General features: G+C 33.6%; 1 protein-coding gene and 1 long non-coding RNA gene across 6 annotated transcripts; one reads left to right on the top strand and one right to left on the bottom strand.

The window, feature by feature from the left end:
• Positions 1-5305: 5305 nt before the first annotated feature.
• On the bottom strand, positions 5306-7315 carry LOC127105647 (uncharacterized). 5 transcript variants are annotated; one of them, XR_007795089.1, is made up of 6 exons: positions 7002-7315; positions 6682-6896; positions 6432-6593; positions 6085-6148; positions 5899-5998; positions 5306-5684 (listed from the first exon to the last, which is right to left on the bottom strand). It is a non-coding gene; the product is annotated as an uncharacterized LOC127105647 (long non-coding RNA). The 5 variants fall into 5 exon arrangements; XR_007795088.1 differs by having other exon boundaries at positions 6085-6593; XR_007795087.1 differs by having other exon boundaries at positions 5899-6148.
• A 66-nt stretch (positions 7316-7381) lies between these two features.
• LOC127105646 (D-3-phosphoglycerate dehydrogenase 1, chloroplastic) lies at positions 7382-8683 on the top strand. The gene has a single exon (XM_051042841.1). The coding sequence runs from the start codon at positions 7614-7616 to the stop codon at positions 8637-8639; it is 1026 nt and encodes a 341-aa protein (XP_050898798.1). The 5' UTR covers positions 7382-7613; the 3' UTR covers positions 8640-8683.
• The last annotated feature ends 15771 nt before the right edge of the window (positions 8684-24454 follow it).

Raw genomic sequence — 24454 nt, 5'->3', positions numbered from 1 at the left:
CTAAAAAGCCTCCTGGAAGAATTGAGAATCAAACAACATTTCACATCAATAGAGAATCCACAAACAAATGTCTAGGTCGAGGCTTCCAATCAAATAATAGTAAAAGGCTAGAAGTGTAGATTGTAAAAAACCAAAGGCAATTGGGTTGACGAACTACCGCATGTCTTGTGGGCTTACCGTACGACACCAAATTCTACCACAACAGAAACTCTTTTTTGTTTAACATATGGGATATAGGTTGTTATCCCGATAGATATCGAAGAGCTGAGCTTGGCGATAGTCAATCCATTACCAGTAGAAGGCAACGAGAAATCTATCAGAGAGGAAATTGACTTTTTCGGAAGAAAAGAGAATGGTAGTCGCCTTCACCAGTGTCTTCGTTAAACAAAGCATGACTTTAGGATACAACTGTTGCGTCCGGTTCAGAGGATTTGGTACTTCAGAAGGCATACATCGGAAAGAAAAAGGCCTGAGATGAAAAATTAGCTACTAATTGGGAAGGCCCATACTGAGTGCAAGTTGGCACCGGGAGATGGACATATCTCCTAGAATCCCTCGAAGGAGAACAAGTATCAAGAACATGGAACATCTCTAAGTTGAAGAGGTATTATAATTAATGATTCATTTTAATTCCATTTCTATGTAACTAAGTTACTCTAGTATGAATACAAATATTTGTCTGTTATTGTTCTCTTATTGCAATCATTTATGTTTCTCATATCGTAAGACAATAGAAAATGGAGATTCCACATATTCTTGCATATCTGATACACATTAAACGTATTATTGTGTATCTTATACGTCTTATAACACATTACACGCATCGATATGTATTTGGTGCATCCCCATCGGATGTAGACAATCCAAGGGTGTTAGGTGGTGGAGCCTGAAGACATCCACCTCGATCTGAGTCATAACTCGGGGGGCAAGGATGGGGATCTTACCCTTGGCTGGGGAATGATCCTTTGTGACACGGAGCACAACTCAAAGGTAATCCCTCTGGTCTCAAATATAAGCAACAAAAAAAATTCAATGGTCTTAAATATAAGCAAAAGTCACATATATTTATCACATTCAATGTCATTATTCCAAATATACCCATACTTTTTCACATTTATATGTTTTTTAACGATTTCCAAAGAAAAAAAGTAGCGGTAAAGTTAGAAAAAGTGTAAGATAAATGCATTTAGACATTTTTCTTAAAGAGTAATCATTTTTGTAAAGTTGCTAATATATGAGACCGGGGGGAGTATAACCATATCTATATAAATCTGAGCCTCACTATTGGGTGAACCGACATCCAAAAATGCTAACATCAACAAACCAGGTTACAACAAAGCAAATGACGAAACAAAACTTATTTGATATATCAAAATTGCAGATTATACAAAGATTATATTAAAGAAAAGGAATCGTGAAAATCCTTGAGGCCCAGTACTAAAGACTATAGCTGGCTCAAAACATTACAAAAGACAACCTCTTTTAGGATATTACCAAACAAATTCTACAACCGGTTACTCAGAGTGTCTCATTCTCATTGAAGGGTCCCTAGGTCCTTAGTCTGACTGGTTTTCTTTTTCTCAAGTTCATATATGAGGCTCTGAATCACGAGAGATAAAACTTTTGATTTAAGTTCCCTATACAGAGCACCTTGATCCTTCTCTTCAAGTAACTTCTCAAGTTCCATCATGTGAACAGCCAAGGTAACAAGAGATCCAAATTGCTCCATTTCTTCTAAAAGAGAAGAAACTCCTTTTAAACGTGTACACAATGCGGAACATTCCCTCTTGAAGCTAACCATTTTTTCCTCGTCCGGGTCGTAGCGTGCCTTCGGATCATAGGCCTCTCGAGAAGAGAAATGGAAAATTGAATATCCATATGACCGACCGCGAGCTGAGTTTGAAGGGGAATAACCCTGAGGACTTGATAAGCTGATTCTACTAGCAAATTGGATTTTCCAACATTGTAAAGTTGAAGAATATAGTCGTAGTCATCGAACGACATACACCTCTTCATCTCCTTTGAAGTTCGAGGCAAGCGACTAACCATCATAGAGGAAAAAGAGTTAGAGTATCCCTCAAATGGATACCCAGAGCAGGACAAAATTGTTTTGAGTTTTTCGTATTTGCAGGACTTCCCTAGACAACTGCTTTACCCTGATCCTTACTAGTAGGACGATCATGACTCCTCTTCTCCGTCCCTCGTAGACGCAACTAAGAGAGCCTCAAAATTTAACATAGGAGCGATGTAGCCAACCAATGGGTCTTTCTTTTTTAGATCATATGCAAAAAGAAGGTAACTAACTAGTAAGCTAATACACGAAGGTGTATATCTCAAGTAAAGAAAGGAAGGATTTATACTAAAACATTTTCTCCTTTCATCCATGTACTTTGCCTCAGTAATGTCGTGACAAGGTATTTACAAGTTAAAAATGAAAGCAACATTCCTTTCATAGCCTTTTCTACATCGGTAATATATTCATACAAAATGTAATAAAATTTAGCTTTCTAAAAAAAGTGATACGAGGACCAAAATTGCCTACTTTGTTCATAACAAATTTTCGGGGCCGAACAAAGGAGAAGAAACAATGCAGAACTTGTTATGAGAAAGAGGAGAAAAAGCAAAAATTATGAAATACTATTCTTTAAAATTCTTCCAAATGTCAATGTACACACATAAAACCTCCTTTTTTCCATTGGCGAAGTGAAACGATCCCACAACATTGAGTCTTAAAAAGGGGATTAACTTCAAAGAGACGGAAAATGATATTTAGGGAAGTTGAATCCATATTCCCCTAATATTCAAACAAATATTGGAAAAATCTCACAAAGGCCCGTGCACAAGGATGAATTTATGATGGAGGAATGCGTATATGATCCACCATTTGAATGTTTAGCACACCCTCTTATCGGTAGAAACCATCAAAAATTCCCAATTCAAAGAATACCCTACTTTAAAAAGGAACCTTTATCTTCTCTTCCTTGTGGATATGCTCTAAGGAAATCCCAAAATATTAGGGGTCTACCAATGAGTAATCTTCAACATTTGTCGTTTCCATATTGATGGTATTTCACCCCTGCATACGAGTGATATCTGATGAGTTAGTGGCAACAAGCCGACAATAAGGGGTTGAACCTCTAAATGAGAAAAAGAAAGAAAGGTTCACCCACTTAAACAGATAAAATTGATCCTTATATCAAAAATAAAATATATGTACATATATTCTTCCTTTACAAAGTACTTTACATGGAGTACACAAAAAAAAGGTGTGATCGACATGGCTACTCTAGTAAAGAGACAATATCTCCATCTTTGAGCATCTAATTCGGTTGTACCATCTCCCTCAAGATAAGCAGAGGGTGAAGAAAATGATCCACTTGTTGTACATCACTCTCAAACGAGTGTGTGACCACCCCTAAGGCCGAAATTCATATAGTCGGCTAGTTGCTGAGCTAGGGAAGCATTTTTGAGATGCAAGAACTCTAGTTTTGTTTGAGCAGACGATAAGTTACCCCGAGCAACAACTAAATCTTGGTTCTTCCTCACCACAGTCATCACCAGATGAGCCACCTGACCGACCGGAGAGTCAGGGAGGTTAAAGGGAACCAAAACATTCCTTATCTCAATAAGAGATGTAGAAGTTGTTTGTATTTCCTATAGGTACTTATCCCGCCGAAACTTCATATCACAAACACTCTTCTCCAGTTGTTACTTCTCAACATGTTATTGGTCGAACCAAAGAGCTTACCAAGGGCCAAAGCGGCAAAGGCGTGCCGTGTATATCAAGCCAGAGTCGCCTGTTCTTCCTTCAGGGCATGCCCAAACAAATTGGAAAAGTAAGAGTAGTCCTTTTCTGAAGAAGGGGTCAAAAGGTATCTAGATGAATAGAAGCTCGACCCCATCAACAATGGATGGGTAGAAAACCTGACATACTCGACAACATCAGAATCATATACAAAGCAATTCCACTTCCCATCGACCATATTTCCCATCATATAAACCGAAGGTGTACCTCATCCTTCATCTAATCTATAAACAATCATTATTAGAATGAATACATCATGAATATGCATATTAAAGACCAAGAAGCTAAACATTTACAAAACTTACCAAAGATGACTTTTCTTTCTTCCGGGAACATGCCTCTATCGATGATTGAATATCAATGAGGCATTGCAAGCGTTTCCAATCACCCTCATCCATAGGGGTACCTCCTCAGAAATAACCTAAGTCAAAAATAAAGCTTATCAGTCGTTTCTTCTAATACATATCTTCATCAGAAATACCCTCCTCCTTATATACATACACATTGTTCCCCATAAGAAGGTGACTCTCAATCCTGTACATAAGGAACAACTCAATGCATCTTCCCTCCATTATATCCTCAATAACACATATTATAGCATGAGCTTCCAAGTGGATAGGGGTGACCAGAAAGAACCAATCTTCGAAAGCCTGCAGCTTAAGAAGAGGCCAAAAGCTACACACAATCGACTTTAAAGAAATTAACCATATTCATGCGTCTGAGCCACAAGACCACAAATGCATTTAAAGAGATGAAAGAAAAGGGTCACAATTTTTTTCTTTTCAGGTATTCACACCACTATTGTAGACCTTAACATATGCCTAGCTCGGACGGAGAAAGTGAACTCATAAAAGGGAATGGCGCAATCATCATACTTACGTCATATTATTTCATCCTTGGTGGGAGTTAAGGCACCCCAATCAGATGATGGGTGTCATACCCCGATTTTGGTCCTGAATTTTTTCCATTTTTTCATTTTTGTTTGGCACTTGGCCTAAGGTTCATTTGCATACATTCATTCCCAAATCCATATTTTTGTTACACATTGGTCATTGTCTATGCCTTTTTGATCATGGTGCTTTTGATTATAAAATGGATGTTAATATCTTATTTTTTTTTATTATTATTATTATTTTTTATTTTTCAATTTGATTTTAATTTCGAATTAAGTTTAATTCCAATTGTCAATTTAATCCTAATTGTTTATTTTACTAATGATTCAAACTCTAATCGATTTTAATTTCCAAATGAATGTTAGAGTTGATATCCAAGTAATTTTAAATGAATTATAGATTAATTTGTTTTTAATTTGGTTTTTGCTGGTTTGTTATTATTAATTAAATTGATATTCAAACTAATATTGGATTATTCCTAAAAATCCACATCCATTTTTATAATCAAATATCCAATAATCCAACTCCATTTTTAAATCCAAAATCCAAATCCATTTTAAAATCAAAACTCACCAACAACAAAATCCTCTTCCTAAAACCCTATACCCTATACAATACACCATTCTACATTTTTCATTGTAGAACAAAATTCCAATACAGCAGCTTTTTTCGAGGTACCCCCACAAGAAAATGGTCGTCCACCAACAACACTTACTTTTATTAGAGAAAACTTCTTAGTAAACCAGGAGTCATGGTTTTCTAATATAACTGCTTTAGCAAATTCAACATTTGCAACACTTCAAACGACTTCAAGATTTTCTTCACCAAAATCACCTGTAAAGAGCACCAAATCTGGCTGCACTGGAGGAATTGAAGCGCTTTGGAATCGTGTTCAAAGTTCCAGCAATCAAGCCTCGCCAATTCGCTACCAATTCCTTTTCTCACGCTTCAACAATACTCTTCGCAATCCCACTTCGTCTTCTTCTCTGTTCAATTTCAAAGCAAAACGTGTCAAAACCTCAAAACCCCAATCTGAACCGGAATATTCTGAAACGCAACTTGGAGGACTTGTAGGTTGAAACATTCCCAGTTGGAACTGAGTGGGATCAATTGGATTCCTTGTATGATATTAAATGGAATTTCTCTAATTTAGAATATGCATTTGAAGAGGGTGGCTTGTTGTCTGGGAAGAAGGTTTACCTCTTTGGTTGCACTGAGCCTCAATTGGTTATGCACAAACAAGAAAACAAAGTTATCTGCATTCCGGTTGTTGTAGCTGTTGTCTCACCTTTTCCACCATCTGATAAAATTGGGATTAGCTTCATTCAAAGAGAGGCTGAAGAGATAATTCCCATGAAACAAATGAAAATGGACTGGGTTCCGTACATTCCCCTGGAGGACGAAGATAGCCAAGTGGAAAGCCACTGTTTTATTGATGCAGCCTTTGTTCCTGCAAAATTTCAGCATCACAACAGTCCATTAATCCAAGATTAGCAGTCAATTCCGGTCGAAACCAGGCAAACACCAATGCGTCATCATCATCAAATATTCGGTGCATATCGGAAAGGAAAAACAGAAGATGAATATGGCAGTCAAGTGAAAAAACCAGAGGTTGTAAATGCAATTAGAAAATCATGCTGTGAACAATCCAACTTCCTGAAGAACCACTTATCTCAAGCCTTCACAAACAGCACCTAAGGATGTTGAAGTAGTTCCGGTATCATCAACTTTACCTCCAGAGCCACCTGTGTCTGTCGCTGTTGAATCCCAGCCACCGATACTTCCATTGCCTGTGACTTCACGGCCAACTCACAGGGATTTACAGGTGAAATCTTCCCCACCTGTCCAGCCTACTGCACCAACAAATGCCCGACCTGTTATGCCATTCCCTTTGCCTGGCCAAAGAACCGTCAAACTCGCAAGAGAAAATTAGAGAAAATTTTGGAGCATGTTTTAGAGAAAAAAAACAGAAATTGAAGTTACCCTGCAATTGTCGAATCCTGTCAACAGCGGTTCAGTGAACTTCTCTTCTGTTTGAATCTTCCTGCGTAAGTTCAGTCCAATCCCCTCCTTTCAACTTAGACATGCTGCAGCCTCAAGGAAGCTACGAATTTTCAAGGTTTTTTGAATCCAATGGAGTCTTACATGAATCCGCGACAACAACCGCTACAGCATCAACACTGCTGATTGCCGATACCCTGCAAATTCACACAGGAAGATTAAAGTACTTGAAAGTTTAATCAATGATGAATTGTTGCAAACTGATATATTAGAAGATGGTGAAATTGAGGACAAACATGTACCTGTAATTGGAGAATTGAGTGAGCAACATAATGGTGTAGGCAAGGAGTCTGAAGTAGACCACAACGAAAATAGAGAAAGTTTTCTTACTTCTGAAGTTTCTAATGGATATCAGGCTGATGCTTCAGCTGTAGCATTAAAGGACATGAGTAATAAATTTTCCTGCGATCCTTGTACCTATAGCTTCACTCCTTCTCCTGGATTTCAAGTTAATTAAGCCAAATGGAATCACTCAAATTACCGTAAGTGAATGTCGGCATTGTCATTACAGCAAACATAACCATAACCTGCAAAGAGCACACCAAACCATAACAGTCAATTTAGAACCTTCTGGTTACAACTTGACGGCATTGATATTTTCAATAAAAGAAAAACAAAAACAGGAAAGAAAATCGTGTGACTGGGTTTTGAATGCCGTTTTGACTCTCTGCACATTGCAACAGCACAGACACAAGCAGAGTGATCATGAACGATCACCAGGAGTGTGAAGTTCGCCAAAACGATAAACCTGCTCGAGTTTATGCCGATGGAATTTACGATCTCTTTCACTTCGGTCATGCACGTTCTCTTGAACAAGCCAAGAAATTGTTTCCAAACACTTATCTCCTTGTTAGATGCTCAATGACGAAACCTTTGCCAAGATGAAGAAAGGAGTTAGAATTGTCAATGTTGCTCGTGGTGGAGTCATTGATGAGGATGCGCTTGTTAGAGCATTGGATTCTGGAATTGTAGCTCAGGCGGCTCTTGATGTTTTCACGGTGGAACCACCCGCCAAAGACAGCAAATTGGTTTTACATGAGCTAGTTACTGCAACACCTCATCTAGGTGCCAGTACAATGGAAGCTCAGGAAGGCGTGGCTATTAAAATAGCAGAAGCTGTTGTTGGGGCGTTGAAAGGGGAGCTTGCTGCTACTGCAGTCAATGCACCAATGGTTCCCTCAGAGGTGTTAACTGAGCTAAAACCATTTGTTGTTCTTGCCGAGAAACTGGGTAGGCTGGCTGTCCAACTGGTAGCAGGAGGAAGTGGTGTAAAATCAGTGAAAGTGACTTATGCTTCCGCTAGGGCCCCGGATGATCTTGACACCCGTCTTCTTCGTGCTATGATAACAAAGGGTCTGATAGAGCCCATATCCAGTGTTTTTGTGAACTTAGTTAATGCCGACTTCACTGCTAAACAAAGAGGGCTAAGATTAACCGAGGAGAGAGTTATTCTTGATGGTTCACCTGAGAATCCACTTGAATTCATCCAGATCCAGATTGCTAATGTGGAAACTCGGTTTGCCGGTGCCATATCAGATTCAGGGGAGGTTACAGTTGAGGGTCGCGTGAAAGATGGTGTCCCTCATCTTACGAAGGTTGGATCTTTTGAAGTTGATGTAAGTTTGGAAGGTAGCATCATACTTTGCAGACAGGTAGATCAACCAGGTATGATTGGAAAGGTGGGAAGCATCTTAGGTGAAGACTATTCTACCTGTTGCGAAGGAACTGCATTTTTTTTTCCTTTGCAAAGCTGTATGAACCATGCCTATTGTCCTAATGCCAAAGCTTTCAAAAGAGATGAGGATAGAGATGGCCAAGCAACGATAATTGCACTCCTGGTCCTGTTTTCTTGTGAAGGTCCAAAACCGAGTAAAACCTGAGCTGTAATCAAAAACTGAAAATTGCTTTTGGAATCTTCATCATTTCACTGCAGTAAAAACATGGCCATTAGTCAAAACTGAAGAAATTACAAAATTTCCCAATTTGGGATTAAGACAAAAGCGATTAGAAAAAGCTAAGTTCAGAATACCTTTTCAAATTGCAGCATCAAACAGGACCAATCCAATACTGAACACAAAAAAAGTGTTTTGGCAGAAACCTCTTTTGATCCCCAGGTACCAAATCAAAACCCTATCTGCAGAAGATAAATAGGCAGAAGAAATCAGTAAGAGTGGATTCGAAAATGAAGTGGAGGCGGAAAGGAATTGGAAAAAACCCTAAAGCTTGGAGGCGGAAAAGCAGAAAACTCGAATCTTAAAATCAAAAAACAAACCGATTGAAGGAGGTGAAGTAAGGAGGGCGATCGTTACCTAAGCAAGGTGAGCTCCCCATTTTTGTTTCAGTATAATTTGTTGTGGTTGAGAGCGATACTGAGCTGGTGATGAGCGCGATGCTCTGATATAAAGCGTGATGTTGCTATTGTGAACGCGAACCCATGATTTGTTTTCGTAGCTTATTTGCGTAAGCGCTTCTCACTTTGAGTTGTTTTCGTAGCTTATTCGCATAAGCGCTTTTTGGCATCGTGTTGAATACTGGCTCATGGGGTTTGGGTTTGGATTGAACTAAAGCCCAAACAGACTACTCCCTGCAATTAGCTTTTGGTTTTGAAAGTTAGATTTTTTTTCTTAAGTATATAATAGGTTAATTAGGAATATTAGGTAATTAGTTTAGAATATTAATTAGGGATTAAGGTTAATTGGATGAGTTTTAGGATATAATTAGAAATTGAAAATTAGATTTAGGTTTAGAGTAGAATAATATTAGTTTAGAATATTAGATTTTTTAGGATCATAATTAGGAGTTAATCTGATTAATTAGGTTTTTTATTTTTGATTAGTTTAATTAGTTTAATTAGGGTAGTCTACTTTTTTTTATTATTTAGTTTTTTATTTTAATCCTTTTTTAATTTATCTTAGTTTATATATTTAAGTTAGTATTAAAATAGCAATTAGTTAGTAAGTGGTTTGGTGGAGTGGGGTGGTTTCTAGGTCTTTAGTGTAATGGGTTTGATACCTCTATGTGTAGTTTTTTCTTTTAACATCTTTCTTTTACGTTTATACTTTATTACTCATAGTTTTTATTATTGTTTAATAACATAGATTTGTTTTTTTTCTTTTAATTGCATCATGTGTTCGAAACCATTTGAAAACTATAAAAAAAATCATACTTTCCTCGATTTAATATCGAGCCCTTTTTTCACACCCTTGTAAGTCGATTGCTTTTTAAGCATCGCCATCAACCTCACATAGCTTACTCTTGGGCTTTCTTACAATGAGCCGGTTCTCTTGCACTTACACTCATGCATTGCATTATTTGTTGTTTGGGCCTGATTTAATTATTTCACGATTTTTTAATCCCCATTTAACAAGATGTACCCCACTTCCCCAATGTGTATATAATTTTGTATTTGTTTTTATTTATCTATTTGTTTTAGATGCTAACACAAGAATAAAACCAACCGTTTCAAAAAAATACAAAAATATGACTCGATCCAACGTCGAGTATTTTCTCAATAAACGAATCAATTCATTTCTCCCTCCTATTCTATTCCATTTCTTTCAAACTCTCATCAAATGCTTGATCCAACGTCAAGCCCTTTTTTCTAATCAAAACTCAAAAAATATTAATCCCTATCTAAACATTTTTCAATAAAGGTGGAAATGGAACATGGTGTATACCATGCACTCCTGAGACTAGGATTCGAGATGTATATCTCGCCAATCCTAGCTCTCGCCATCATCCAAATTTATCCACTTTGCTTTATCAAACATTCATTCAAATCTTTCTCAAACGCCCATCAATACTTGATCTAGGTCAAGTCATTTTCACAATAAAAACCAAAATACCTAATTCTTATTTAACACTTTTCCAATAAAGGTGGAAATGGAACATGGTGTATACCATGCACTCCTGAGGTTAAGATTCGAGACGTATGCCTCGCCAATCTTAACTCTCGCCATCGTCTAAAATTGTCAATGCGGTTTCTTCAAACCCTTTCTCAATCAAAATCCAAAATACTTAATTCTATCTTAACCTCTTTCAATAAAGATGGAAATGGAACATGGTGTATACCATGCACTCCTGAGGCTAGGATTCGAGATGTATATCTCGCTCATCCAAGTTCTCGCCATCACTCAAAATACACCCAACCAATCAAACTCTTTCTCGCCGCCGTGCGATTAATCAAAAACCTTTTTCATAAATGAAAGATATATTGTCTTAAGAGATACAAAACAATGTTTCGGCCACGATTGTTGAGTAGAGATAAATGACGCTTTTCCGAATGTAGATTTATAAATTCGTTCGATGTGTGGTATGCGTCCACTCCTCATCTGTTTTGGGTAAAACAATGTTTTCGTCGATTAATACAATATAGCCTTCGCTAAAACCGACAAACAAACAAACATTTTTCTACCCAGAACTACGTAAGCCTTGATTTCTCTTTTGAGATACGTAGGAGCAGGATTTTTAAATCTTGTCAGGCCCATTAATAAAAAACTTAGGTTTAGTCCTTTGTCAAAAATCCAAAAACATTTCTTCTTGTCTTTTCTTTCTTTCCCACCTAATAATTCGAAAAGCCTAACATTTCAACAAACACTAACGCACACAACTGACTTAATGGTTCCCGTTGAGTACAACGGACGTGAGGGGTGCTAATACCTTCCCCTTGCGTAATCGACTCCCGAACCCTGATATTGGTTGCGATGACCATATCTTATCCTTTCTTTTGTCTTGGGTTTTATCGATATTTCCCCTTTCCTTTTTAGGAATAAATAAAGTTCGGTGGCGACTCTGTTCAGTCCATCATTGCGAGCGTGCGACCGCGCTTCGCTTTGAGGTCGTATCCCCATTTTTTCGAGGTGCGACAATGGGCCAACTTCAAGAAAGACTCTATCCAGGCTACTATTTCTGGCAAAAACAGAAATGGTGGGAGAGTAAACATATTCCACCAAAGAAGATAGAGCGCTCTTCCTATATTTGTGAGCACTTTTCTATGATTTATCACCTATAATGCACCAACTTTTAAGATGCAGGAAAATGAAATATCAAAAAAGGGAGGCAACTGCTAAATTGAGAAAAGAACTCAAAAGAAGGAAACAGTGAATCTTCAAAGAACTATACTCTAGCATACATAAGTAAGTAGACTCTATCTAACGTGTAAAATCACTTGCATGCAAAACTCAAGTGTTTCGGTTCCCAAGAGTCATAATGATGACACCTCCAAAAGGATGTTCAAACTAAGGGGCATTAAATGCATGAATCCCTAAGAAACTGAAATCTTTTTCTTTTTTCCTTCAAGTGTTGAACAAGAAAGTGGTCAGCATTTGAGGCTAATTCGACAAACTCTTGCCTTATTGCGTATAACCAAGGGCTTGAGGAAAACTGTTATGGGTAGGCCATATGCCTTTGCCGATCCATGAAGGAATCATAATCCTTCAAGAATCTATCTAGCACATAAGAACTCTCTTCCCGATGATCACAAATGATCTCAACTGCATTCACATCCGACGACTCTCTGCAATTATTCCTAACAAATAACAAGTTTGTTATTTCCCCTCTCTCTCTCTCTCTCTCTCTCTCTCTCTCTCTCTCTCTCTCTCTCTCTCTATCTATCTATCTATATATATATATATATATATATATATATATATATATATATATATATATGATCTATTAACATCAGATGTAAGTCTAAAAGTCTTACACCAAATCTCAACTGTTAATTTGAATAAATCAAACCGCCATATAAATAGCTTATTTTATAGGAAAAAGAAATGGTCATGTATTTTTATTGAGATTAATTGTTATGCACTGTCAGTATAAAATTTTTTACCCTGTCAATGCATCACAATCATCCGTTTGTATTACTTTTTAAGTGGTTAAAATAAAAGTCATACATTTTAAATAAATCAATGGTTGTGATTAATCGGCGGTGTAAAAAATCTTTACACTGTCAGTGTATATCAATTAAATTCTTTTTTATTTATTTCATTTAGTATGATGGTTTGATTCAATCATATTAATGGTCTACATTTTGTGTAAGTCTTTTAGACTTATACTTGGTGTCAATGGATTCTGATAACAAATTTCAAAAACAATTCACTCTTCTTTCTCATATATTGACTTGAACATTGAAATGTTAACCTTGCAAGTCTTTCCTATCCACTACATTGAAAACTCAGATTCACCATCACTTTCGATCATCACTCCATTTCTAATTTGAAAATAACCTCTTAAATTCATCATGACAACTTTTGTTTCGTCCATATTTTAAGAAAAGAATGAGGTATGATGAAAATGTGATAAAAATAATGTATGAAAAAATGCAATGGAAAATAAAGACGGGTTAATGTAGCTTTAGGTCTCAACACTTATTTATAGGAATAGATAGATGTGATGAGGATGTTGATTAGTGAAGTTTGTAACGGATGGTTGCATAATGGTTTAGGTAGGTCTCAACACTTACTTATAGGAATAGATAGATGTGATAAGTATTTTGGAGTGAAATTCGTACTTGATGGTTACATAATAGTTTAGGAGATATTAAATGAGGATTTGCTTAGGATTATATATATATATATATATATATATATATATATATATATATATATATATATATATATATATATATATATATATATATATATATATATATATATATATATATATATAATACTCAATTTTTTTATTAAATGTAAAACTTCTAAATTACATTTATTACATGAACTTATCTCAATGAAAAACAAAGTACAGTTACAAAAGAAAAAAGTTGGAATTTTCTTCTAGGGATTTAAAATATGATACAATCATTATCGAATATTTAAGTAATAAACAGATAAATTTATAAGATTCTGATTGAATATTTAATGTCTAACACATTTTAAATAAGATTTTTTTTTTTAAACTATTGTAATAAGAAACGGGCATATTTCCGTAATAAAATCAGTATATAGTAAGCACATTTTGTCTAATCATGATAACAACAGTGGAAAGTGTGATTATAATCAATAACAGGTAGTATCTACAATAATTTAAAACATAGAGAGACATGAGTTTGACATTTGGAATAAACAATAATGTAAGGGGGGGCATGCCACCATGTTCTAAGAAAATAAAATAGTAACACAATTTATCTTATAATATAGTAATAACTAATAACAACACTAATTGTGATTAGTTAATTTTTGTAAAGGACAAGGCTAAGCCTGAAATTGCTGCCTCTAAATGGGCAAATTTATTGTTTGGGTTTTGGAGGGTTAAACGGGCCTCCAACTTTAGAGAAATCTATTAGTTATCGGCCTTCTGCTCCCTCAAAGTTCACTTAATTCTATTTCTCTCTTATAAATAATTAGTTAAATCAAACTTTTGATCTCCTAATATTTAATTTATAAAATTAGTCTTTTATTTTAAATTTAAATAATTTTAATTTTTTTCTCACGAGTTTGTTTTTTATAAAAAATTAATGAAATATTATTTTTTAATTTATATTTTAATCTATAAAAAATTTTAAGTCGATTTATATACCATGATTTATCTTGTTTCACAAGAATATTATCATTAAAAAATAAAAATATTATTAATTTTTAATTCCAAAAATAAGAGAAAAAGATCAAAATTATTTAAATTTATGATAGAGAAATTAATTTTATTAATTAAATAAAATAAATAACAAAATTATAATTAAACCTAATTATAATTTTATTGATTAAAAATAAAATTTATACCAATTCTAAGTAGGAGTAGACAAAATAGTTAATATAAAATTCAGAAAAAAAATGCATTCTAAAGATTTTAAACTGTCGTGATTCAACATCAGACATTTTATAAATTGAGGACCAATTTGTTTTAGTTTTTTTTAATAATTTTTATAATGTAACAAATTTTTGATGAAGAAATTATTTTAAAGAATGTTTTAAAAAATAATTAAACAAAAGAATATTTTAAATAATTATTCTTAAAATACTATTTTAAGTATTTCATGTTTTACTTTTTCGAATATTAAAATTTTAAAAAATCATTTATATTTGAAGTTATTTCAAATATTTTTATTTTTAAGATGTATTTTTTTTAAAAACTCTAATGTTAACTATGTTTTAATTAAGATTGTATATTTATATTATAGAGAATGTTAAAAAATAATCTTTCAAGTTATAAAAAAAAATGAATTAATTTTTTTTAATATTTAAAAAGATGTTATTATGAAAATTATTTATAAAAATACAAAAAAAAAACTCATTTTTTAAAAACTAATGAAAACTGACCCTTAAAATGTCTAATTTATAAACTACCACATTTTATAAATAATCCAATATTTAGAATATTACTTTTAATTCTAAATATTGAGTAAAGCTAAAATATAAAGAATATATATATATATATATATATATATATATATATATATATATATATATATATATATATATATATATATATATATATATATATATATATATATATATATATTCAAATTATTTTAAATACTTATACATAAAATAACTGATCAATCGATATTATAATGATCAATTGATATTATAAGTTTTTAGGTTATAAATAAATAACTGATCAATCGATATTATAAGTTTTTAGGTTATAAATAAATATATGTTAAGTTATTGTCTAAATATTATTTGTAGATATTTTCTACTGTGACAATGTGTTGTTATGAAAATAAACAATTGAGAAACAACAATTAGTAATCATTGTTACTATTAGGTCTCATTAAGATAAAAGAAAAAGAAAAAGTTACTATTGAGTAAAAAAAAATACAAGAAAAAATAGGAAGAAAGAGAAAGTTAATTTTGGAATGTGAAAGAGATGAAAAATAATACAAATCAAATTCAACCATTATTCATTCTAAAAGTTGTAAATGTCAATTTACACTCAAATCATATCCTAAAACATGGATGAAGGAAGATGTTATGAGTTCAGGTTTAATATACTTTGATTTAACATAAAATGGGATCTCGTGATGAGCTTGTGGCGAAGGCCGTTAGATCCATCTAATTGGATCCCTCGAGGATCCTTTAGATACACATTTTCCTTCGAACAATTTAAAAGGTCATGAAATTTGGTATGAATCCTTATGACAATCAAGCATCTTCATATTAGAAGTTAAAGATTATTGATATCACCCTACTAGCAGTAAAGTTGATGACGCCACTCTTTTAAAGAAAATATCAACAAAGACGGGTTTGGTACTACAGACTAAAGATGGACATGTCTTTGAAAGACAAATGATCAGAATTGTCATATGGTTAAGAACTGTCAGGTCGTACTTGTTTGGATCATTTTATGTTTATCCTATCCACTCATACATGTGTAAGAAGAAGAAGACTAAGAAGGTTATAGGTCTTTAAAACCCCAGTACCATACTATAAAAGTTGATGACGACCTTGCATTCGGGTACATAGTACTCTAATCCTAAATACCTCTCAATTTTTATAGTTTACTTTGGTATTAGAGTGTTTGCAGGCACCCTCAAACCAGACCCGAGTATCAAGACACCAAATCAATTATCACAGTTCACCATGGTATCTTGGTTCACATCCTTACTTTTGAACTAGATAGGTCTTTTTAAAACCAATTGGTTCCTTCTTTGGCAAAATATCTTTGAAATTTCCACACTAATCAAAAACAAGATCCAATTGTGAACATGGAAAAAAAAACTAAAATGACGTTAGTGACTAGGCCACGCCAAAATATGACAAGAGAAATAGTCAAAATCACTCAAGAGTCAACACACGAACAAATAACATCTTCGTCACTTCAAGGAATTTTAGTTCCCCTCACCTTCACTTCCAATGATTTCAATATTTTATTCACATCCTAACTGGTTGAGGGCATCCAAAACCGATGATTATATTACCAGCCGAAGACATTTAATAGCCACCCTTAGATATAATGATAAACGAAAATACCTCACCGACATCCACTCCATCAACCCTCGTAAATAACGAAGGAAACAATATTACAAATGATATTGTTGGTTTTTGTTCAAAGGAAATCGATGATTCCGAAGAAACCAAAAGAGAGTCTCTATCAAATTAAAATAATTGATCTCAACAAATAAGATCAACTGGTTTATAAAATACCATAAGAGGTCTGATACAAGTCAATGACGAAACAATAACATTCTACGATAAGGATCTAGCGGAATCATCCCGCCACCACATGCATAGATACCACTCTCAAACACTTATACAATTTTCAACACCTAGATCCCAATGCGGTAACCGCCATCACAACTGAAACTACATGTATTTATCATTCATCCCTTTTTAGGAAACTAGGGAAGACAAGAACGCTATCACTTAGAGAATAAAGGAGTACCCCATCCAAAAGGAGTTCTAGAACCCCTAAGGGATAAAGGCATATGATGGGACATGGCTCCCGATGATCACATAAACTTGTGGAGGTCCTCTAGGATTTTTGTGGAACACAAAGCTTGAAAAAAATTAAAAAATAATCATCCTCACTCTAAAAGGAGGTACCATGAAATGGTTTTGAGGTTTGATAGATATATTCATCGGTTTATAGAACAAGCTGCGTTGGTGCTTTACCACGTATTTGACCACATCAATAAAACAACCTAAATTGGTCAAAACTTTGGGATTCATTAGGAAAATGAAAAAGGAACCTAAGCAGTCCTACATAGAAAGCTTTAGAAGGGAAGTTTTCTTGGTCAGAGACGCATACAACAACATGATGAAGTACCTACTGAGAACAAGACTTCAAGTAGGGTCGATGTTTGCAGAAATCATTGAGGTGAAAATTTAAAGATCAATATTGAAAGAAACTCACATTGTGAAAGCTCGCTTGTTCTCGTGCTTTAATTTCTATTTATATGTTCTTATCAATAGTGTGTTTATCAAGTAATATATCCTTGAAGGTACTAATGAAATGAATATTTACACGCGCGCACACACACACACACAATTTTTTATACAAAGATTGATCTATTATAAAGCCTTTCTAAAATTGTTTATGGCCTCTGACTAATCGATTAGAAAACATCCTAACCAACTAGGAAAGTGAAATGTCACTCTATAATGGATTAGAACATGTATTTAATCGTTTAAGGATAGAACTGGCCCCATAATAGATTAGGAACCCTTTTAATCTATTAGGAAGAAAACATGGCTAAGTTTTTTTTCTCCATATTTGCTAGGTCTAATTGATTAGTGCCGCAATATAATCAATTAGAAAGTGGGTTATAATCCATGGATTATTTCCTATTTGAGCTAATTTTTCTTCTATATAAAGGAGTCTTGTGCGCACATCTAAAGCATGGAAATATAATTTACTATTCCTTTTCCTCTCTCTCTCTCTCTCTCTTAATAATGAAAAAATGCCAACTGTCATAACGTCATTCAATCCGAAGCACGAGCCAAACTTAACATTAATTTAGGGTGATTAACAAACTACAACAAGCGAGGAAGGGAAGGTCGCATAACCTGATAAACTACTTTGTGAAATAGGCTCAAAAGTATATCACCATAGAAGTTTTTTGAGAATAATAAAATGTTTATTTTAAATTTAGATCCATTTAAATTTTTGTCTAGTAAATTTATATATTATTACTTCCCTTTCATTAAATTAAATTTATCTTTTACACATATTTACTTAGTTATATTAAAAACAAGGTTATCTTAAGCCACTACAAATAAAGATTCAAACAAAAATATTTCCAAACTATCGCACATACCTAATTGATGCACATTTAAAATATCAAATACATAGCCCCTGTGAGGCATATTTAAAAACAAATAAAGAACATAGAAAGCAAGTAAAGTATCCTACATTAGAGAAAGGATAAAAACCCCACATAGACTGTCCATAATAGAAAATGGTTCTCTTTTATTAATTAGTCATATATTAGCTAAACGGTCTCCCGAAGTAGTCGACTAATGTCTAAAAACATATCTTAAAAGTGGTGGGCATACATAGGACACCCTTTGGTTGGAGAAACTCCTACTAAAGATACACCTAAAAAAGATGATTTTTTTTTAAAAGACAAGAGAGAAAATCTATAAGCAAAAATATGTAGTCAAAAGTGATTCTTTATAATGGGAAAGGAGAGAAGGTACAAATATCATGACTACTAAAATAAAAAAATAAATGTAAATCCATATGCAAATATCATAACCCAAGATAAAGAGAAACAATTTATCAAAGAGGTCGGGTATAAAGACCAAGTCAACAACTATCTAATCATCCATTCACTATATTTTTACATACATTCATACATGTCGTTGTATGTATAGAGTGCAACCTAAGAGGGAAGGGGGAGGGTGAAATAGATTGTACATACTTTTATCATTTTTAAGAGATGGTTCTTATGTTTTTATATTTTCATAAATATTTCTATGAACTTATGGAGAAAAGTATAGAAATATAAATTCAAGAATGTAAATAACACAAAGATATATCATAGTTCTCGTTTCCAACCAAGGGTACATCTAGTCCCTCACACTCTATCTGAGAGATTTTCTAATATGCTATATCTTTGTACAAGTCTTACACCAAGACCAATCCTAAAATCTTCTAACATAAACCAACACAAAGCAACACCACTTTATTTTACAACAAACACCAAAACTATGGTGAATTTTGAATCTCCTCGAATCAAAGAACCTTTTACAACAATCACCAACAACTTGTGATGATCACACCCAACAACAATGGTGAACAAACAATACAACCTTGTATAAAATTTTGAGTAGTGTTTGACTCGGCTTGAATTCTAAGATATTCAATTTGATATTCTCTTTCTCTTGATCACAATCCAAACATATATATACTTAAGTGCTAAAAATAATTGAATGAAACTCTTTTTCAATGATATGAAAGTTATGCATAAAGTTTTATTGTAATGTATATTTGAACACTTGAAAAACTTGTTTGAATTATATGAAAAATTATGTATGAAAGAGGTAATTAAAAACTGATCTATTTTGACTTAAATATATCTCATTATGCCTCTTTGATTTGATGTAGTGTTTTGGAAAAGTTTCATGATCATCGCAAATGATTTAATCACAATGGTTCATATTTTCAAAATAGTATGTTGTTCAAAAAAACATGTGAAAATTGCGGGGGTTTCAAACTGTCACAGTTTATGAACCAATGTGTTGTTTTAGAAAATAGTAAAATTGCAACGATTTCAAGCTGCCATAGTTTACGAACCATCCTTCTATTTAAAAAAAAATAGTAAGATTGCAGGGTTTTAAAATGCCATGATTTACGAAAAATAGCTTTTCAAACAGAAAACACATCAATCAATTGACCCATTAAGTAAATCGATTTACTCCTTTAAAAATTTAAAATTTTGCATTTTAAAAGTTATGTTTTTAATGGTAATCATGCATGAATATTTAGGAAACATATAATGGTTTATAAATCAAATATTTTGGGCACCTAAAACTTATATACATATGAATTTCCATTGTACTTTAATCTTCATGATTCAATCCTTTGATTTCCAAAGCTTATACAATCTTGATACTTGATTCTAATATTTTTCTTTGATCTTTCTTTAATGATAAGCTTTTGTCTTCAACAAAACTAAACTAAGATAGATGATGGACATATTCTTCACAATCGTCTCAAAATGTATGTCAAGATTCAGCTCTTGAATCTATGCAACGGATTTTTCAAATCTCTGAGTATCGATGTCAACTTTGTCCATCTCATAATCCGTGCATAGTTTGATAATGTTGGTGTTCTCGGGAGTCAGAGTCATAATATTCTTAGAATATCTAAGTCGACCTTCTTCGTGAAGTATCATAAGTTCAACATTTTATGCAATAAGAAATGTCACATTTTGTTCAACTTAGCCAATCTGATCCTTATTGGGGAGTCCCTTCAGTGTTGCATTATAAAAAAAAAGACATAATCCTTTTTTCAGTTTCCTCTAGTTGAACTTCTTCCACTTTCCTTTCTACATCAAGGAATTTGTTTTAATATTTACATCTTGAATGTCCTCCACTGCCTTTCATAGACTTCATACTTTTTGTTGGCCACCTTCAAACCTTCTCGACATCATTTCAAGTTCACTTTGCACTACTTCAACTTCTTCCACCTGTCACCTTAATTAACCTGCAAATTCATTGTTCGCTATATGGTTTCCATAAATTCTTTCTAAGAATGGTCCAAATTATTAGAAAAATGTTACACACGTGTAGATGGTGACGCGTGTGATGATAAAGAAAAGCAAGTAATGGATATTTGGCTAGCCATATGAGGGGTACACTCTGTTAGGGCCTTATGAAGCTCTAAATGTCCAAAGTCAGAGACATAATTGGAATCATCCTCAAAGACCGAGGAGTGAATATTTGAGGGAGTTAAAGGAAGAGGAATAGACATTGAAGGAAGAAACTTTGGAACATTTTCATCAATTATTATCTCAAACTGCTCCAACACTGAAAGGGATACATCTTCCTTGAATCTCTTAGGAGATGGAGAGATGATATCGTCCAAAATTTCATTGTCATCTTCAATATAGGTAATGGTAACAGTCTTACAAGGACCAACACTATAAATATTGAGATTAGAAAGACTAGTGGCAAGGGGTCCATTATGACATGACCCAAATTTCTATTCCAAAACGTTTCTCAATATGTTACTACCAACCATGCCAGTTGAAAATATCAAAAAGTTTTAGTAAAAAATATGAATAAAGCAAATAACATGACACTGTGACATATCAAACACAAAAAGAGGCTATTATTTTGTAACATAAATCATGGAAAACATGCTTATATGGATGAGCTAATTTCACCCATCGTAATCTCTTAGACCATTACGATTGAGGTACACACTTTGTCAAAATCCTTTATAATGATCTCAAGACCAATAAGGATTAAAATGTGATTTACACAAGGCACCAGTTACATATATTGTATCATGGGAAGCCACAGTAAGACGTGTACAATCATAAACTACCACTGAAAACCAATAAGCGGAAGTTATAGAGTTTTTAAAACAAGTATGACAGCGTCAAAGATAACCAAGCCATGGTCATGAAAAATGAACTCCCACTATAAGTCAAACATGTTATAGAAGACAATGGTGAGAGGTTTCATAGTAAGGAACACATGCAGGTGATAAAATCCCCTTATGTAAGCCTGAGACTGAGGATAAATTTATGAATGAGCCAACAATATACTCGCCAATAGATAAAACTCAAACACAATAAAAGGAACTTGAGACCTATACCTTTGAAGGAAGCATCGTACATTGGAAAACTGCAACCAATGTACCAGTCACATATACGATATTTTAGGTTAGGGACAACAATGGAACACTTAGTCATATTTTTTAATGCGACCAGGGATTGAATGAAAGCGGCCCATCGAGATCCGAATAAAAAGAATGAGACCCAAGATAGACAAGGTCCACAATATAAATTATTTGTTCCAAATGAGCATGCACAACACAACCACTAAGGGGGTATTGAGGAACTTCACCCATATAAACATTTATATGAAATTAGGGTCAGACCAAGAAATCATGTGATAAACTCTTTGCTCTCCCCCAACTTTACAAGGATAACTATCACAATGAATAATTCTTCATGATTGTTGGAAATTCTAAAGAATGGAAAACATCACCCGCCATAATAAATATGGATTTTAAATAAAAAACACTCGATACATGACATCCAATTACCAAATATGGAGAAAAAAACTACTCACTCCATTCATTTTTAAGTATCATTTTTTTTACTTTTTACACATATCAAGAAAACTAATCATTAATGTCACGTTTTAAACGATAATTCTTCTTTTACCTATAATACCCTTAATTATTTATTATATTCATTTTACTTTTTCTCTCTATGTGATTATTACCTAGGAGTAGTTTTGACAAAAGTGCAATTAATACTACCTTGAACTTTGCAAGTGACAATTAAAAAGAAAAAAAATTCTTCAAGAAAATGACACTTATAAATGAATAGAGGGAGTAAATAAGAGGGAGAAGAACACACCAAGACAGAAGGTTCAATGTAAATATAATGCACCAGTGAGATTCAGTAAAGGCGAGTAGTCAAATATCGAGAAGGCGAGAAGACGTAGGATCCTGAGCTTAGAAACAAATAAGAACACAAAAGAGAATAAGAAAAATACCCCATTTTATAAAGGGCCTTTAAAACCATAAAACCCAAAATAAATGAAAATATCATATTTTAGAAATAACAAAGACAAGTAGCCAATAGCCATATGGCTTCACCAAAGAAACATTTCCAATACTGAAAGTCATCATGTGGTTATTCCCTATGTTGTAATCATCCGCCTCAATTTAGGGGAAAACATTAAATGCATCTTAAAACAATAATTTCTAGCATTAAACCTATTAAACATATGAAGGCGTGAAAGGACACCAGTCAAAAGTAGATTGATAATGATAACCCCTTTTAGATCAAGAGATATAAGGAGCGAAAGGACATCAATAGTCAAAAGTAGATTGACAATGATAACCCTTTTTAGATCAAGAAACATAAGGAACGAGATGATTGTCTAATTAAATTTAAAACACCAATCTATTAGGGTAAGAGTCCTCAAGAGACCTACAATTAACTAGTGCTTGACTTTGTCGGCCTTGGTTTAAGGGGCTATTGTTATGATCTGGGCATAGTCCTATTATACTTTGATCTAACATGTTATGAGATCCTGCAAGGAACTTGATATGAAGATATTTAGATGCATATAATGCGCCCCCTGAGGATCCTTTAGAGACATTTATACTCCCGAACAACTCAAAAGGTTTATGGATCATGGAATGATTTAGTCCTAGTGATATACAGGAACTTCACTTTCATAAGTTTTAAGGACTATTAAATTTGAAGTTATATATTATTAAGGTCACCCCAATGGCGTCAGGTAGATGCCATCACTTATTTAGAGAAGTTATCCATAAAGATGGTTCAGGTACTATAGAACCTAAGATGGACCTTCCTAAGAAGAATACCTGATCAAAATTGTCATATGATTTAGAACTAATAGATCGTATTTCTCAGGATCCTCTAACATTTTTCGACTCACACAAATGTAAGAAATATAATGTTCAAGATCTTCAAAAGATTTATTACTTTACTATAAAAAGATAATGAATGTATCACATTCAAGTAAACACTATTATAATCCTAAATACCAATCACATTTGGTCATCACTGGCTTAAACATCAGAGTGTTTGCAGACACCCTCCTTCCTCCGACCATTGAAATATAACATCAAGTCACCTTATGAATCATCATAGTTAGTCATAGGATCTTAGTTCACCTCTTTATTTTTGAACTAGATAGGTCTTCTGAGACCAGATGAATATTTAGAATTATGTGTCGTACTCAAAATCATGAGTTTTTAATGCCATATAAAATGAGGAGGGCATAAAGCTTTCTAATTACCCGATGAAGTGCAACATGATCTCGGGATCTATAATGGGCACATTGAAAAATAAAAAGAACGATAATCTCATATGTCCACCCAAATTTATAAGGCAGGAAGTATTCATTGATATCTTTTTAGACACTTTTACACAAAAATGAAATAACTATTAAACTTAGTATAAGTTAAAAATCACATATATTGGATAAGAAAGTGGGATGACTTAAATGTCATGAGTGACATATTTTAATCATATCTTGATTCATTAAAATAATTGAACATGTTTCATTTTGTATTGATCCTCGAAAAC

The sequence above is a fragment of the Lathyrus oleraceus genome, chromosome 7 (assembly GCF_024323335.1).
Source record: "Lathyrus oleraceus cultivar Zhongwan6 chromosome 7, CAAS_Psat_ZW6_1.0, whole genome shotgun sequence".
Classification (NCBI taxonomy): Eukaryota; Viridiplantae; Streptophyta; class Magnoliopsida; order Fabales; family Fabaceae; genus Lathyrus; species Lathyrus oleraceus.
The sequence above is the reverse complement of the archived record's forward strand: the minus strand, read 5'-3'. Positions and strand labels throughout refer to the sequence as shown.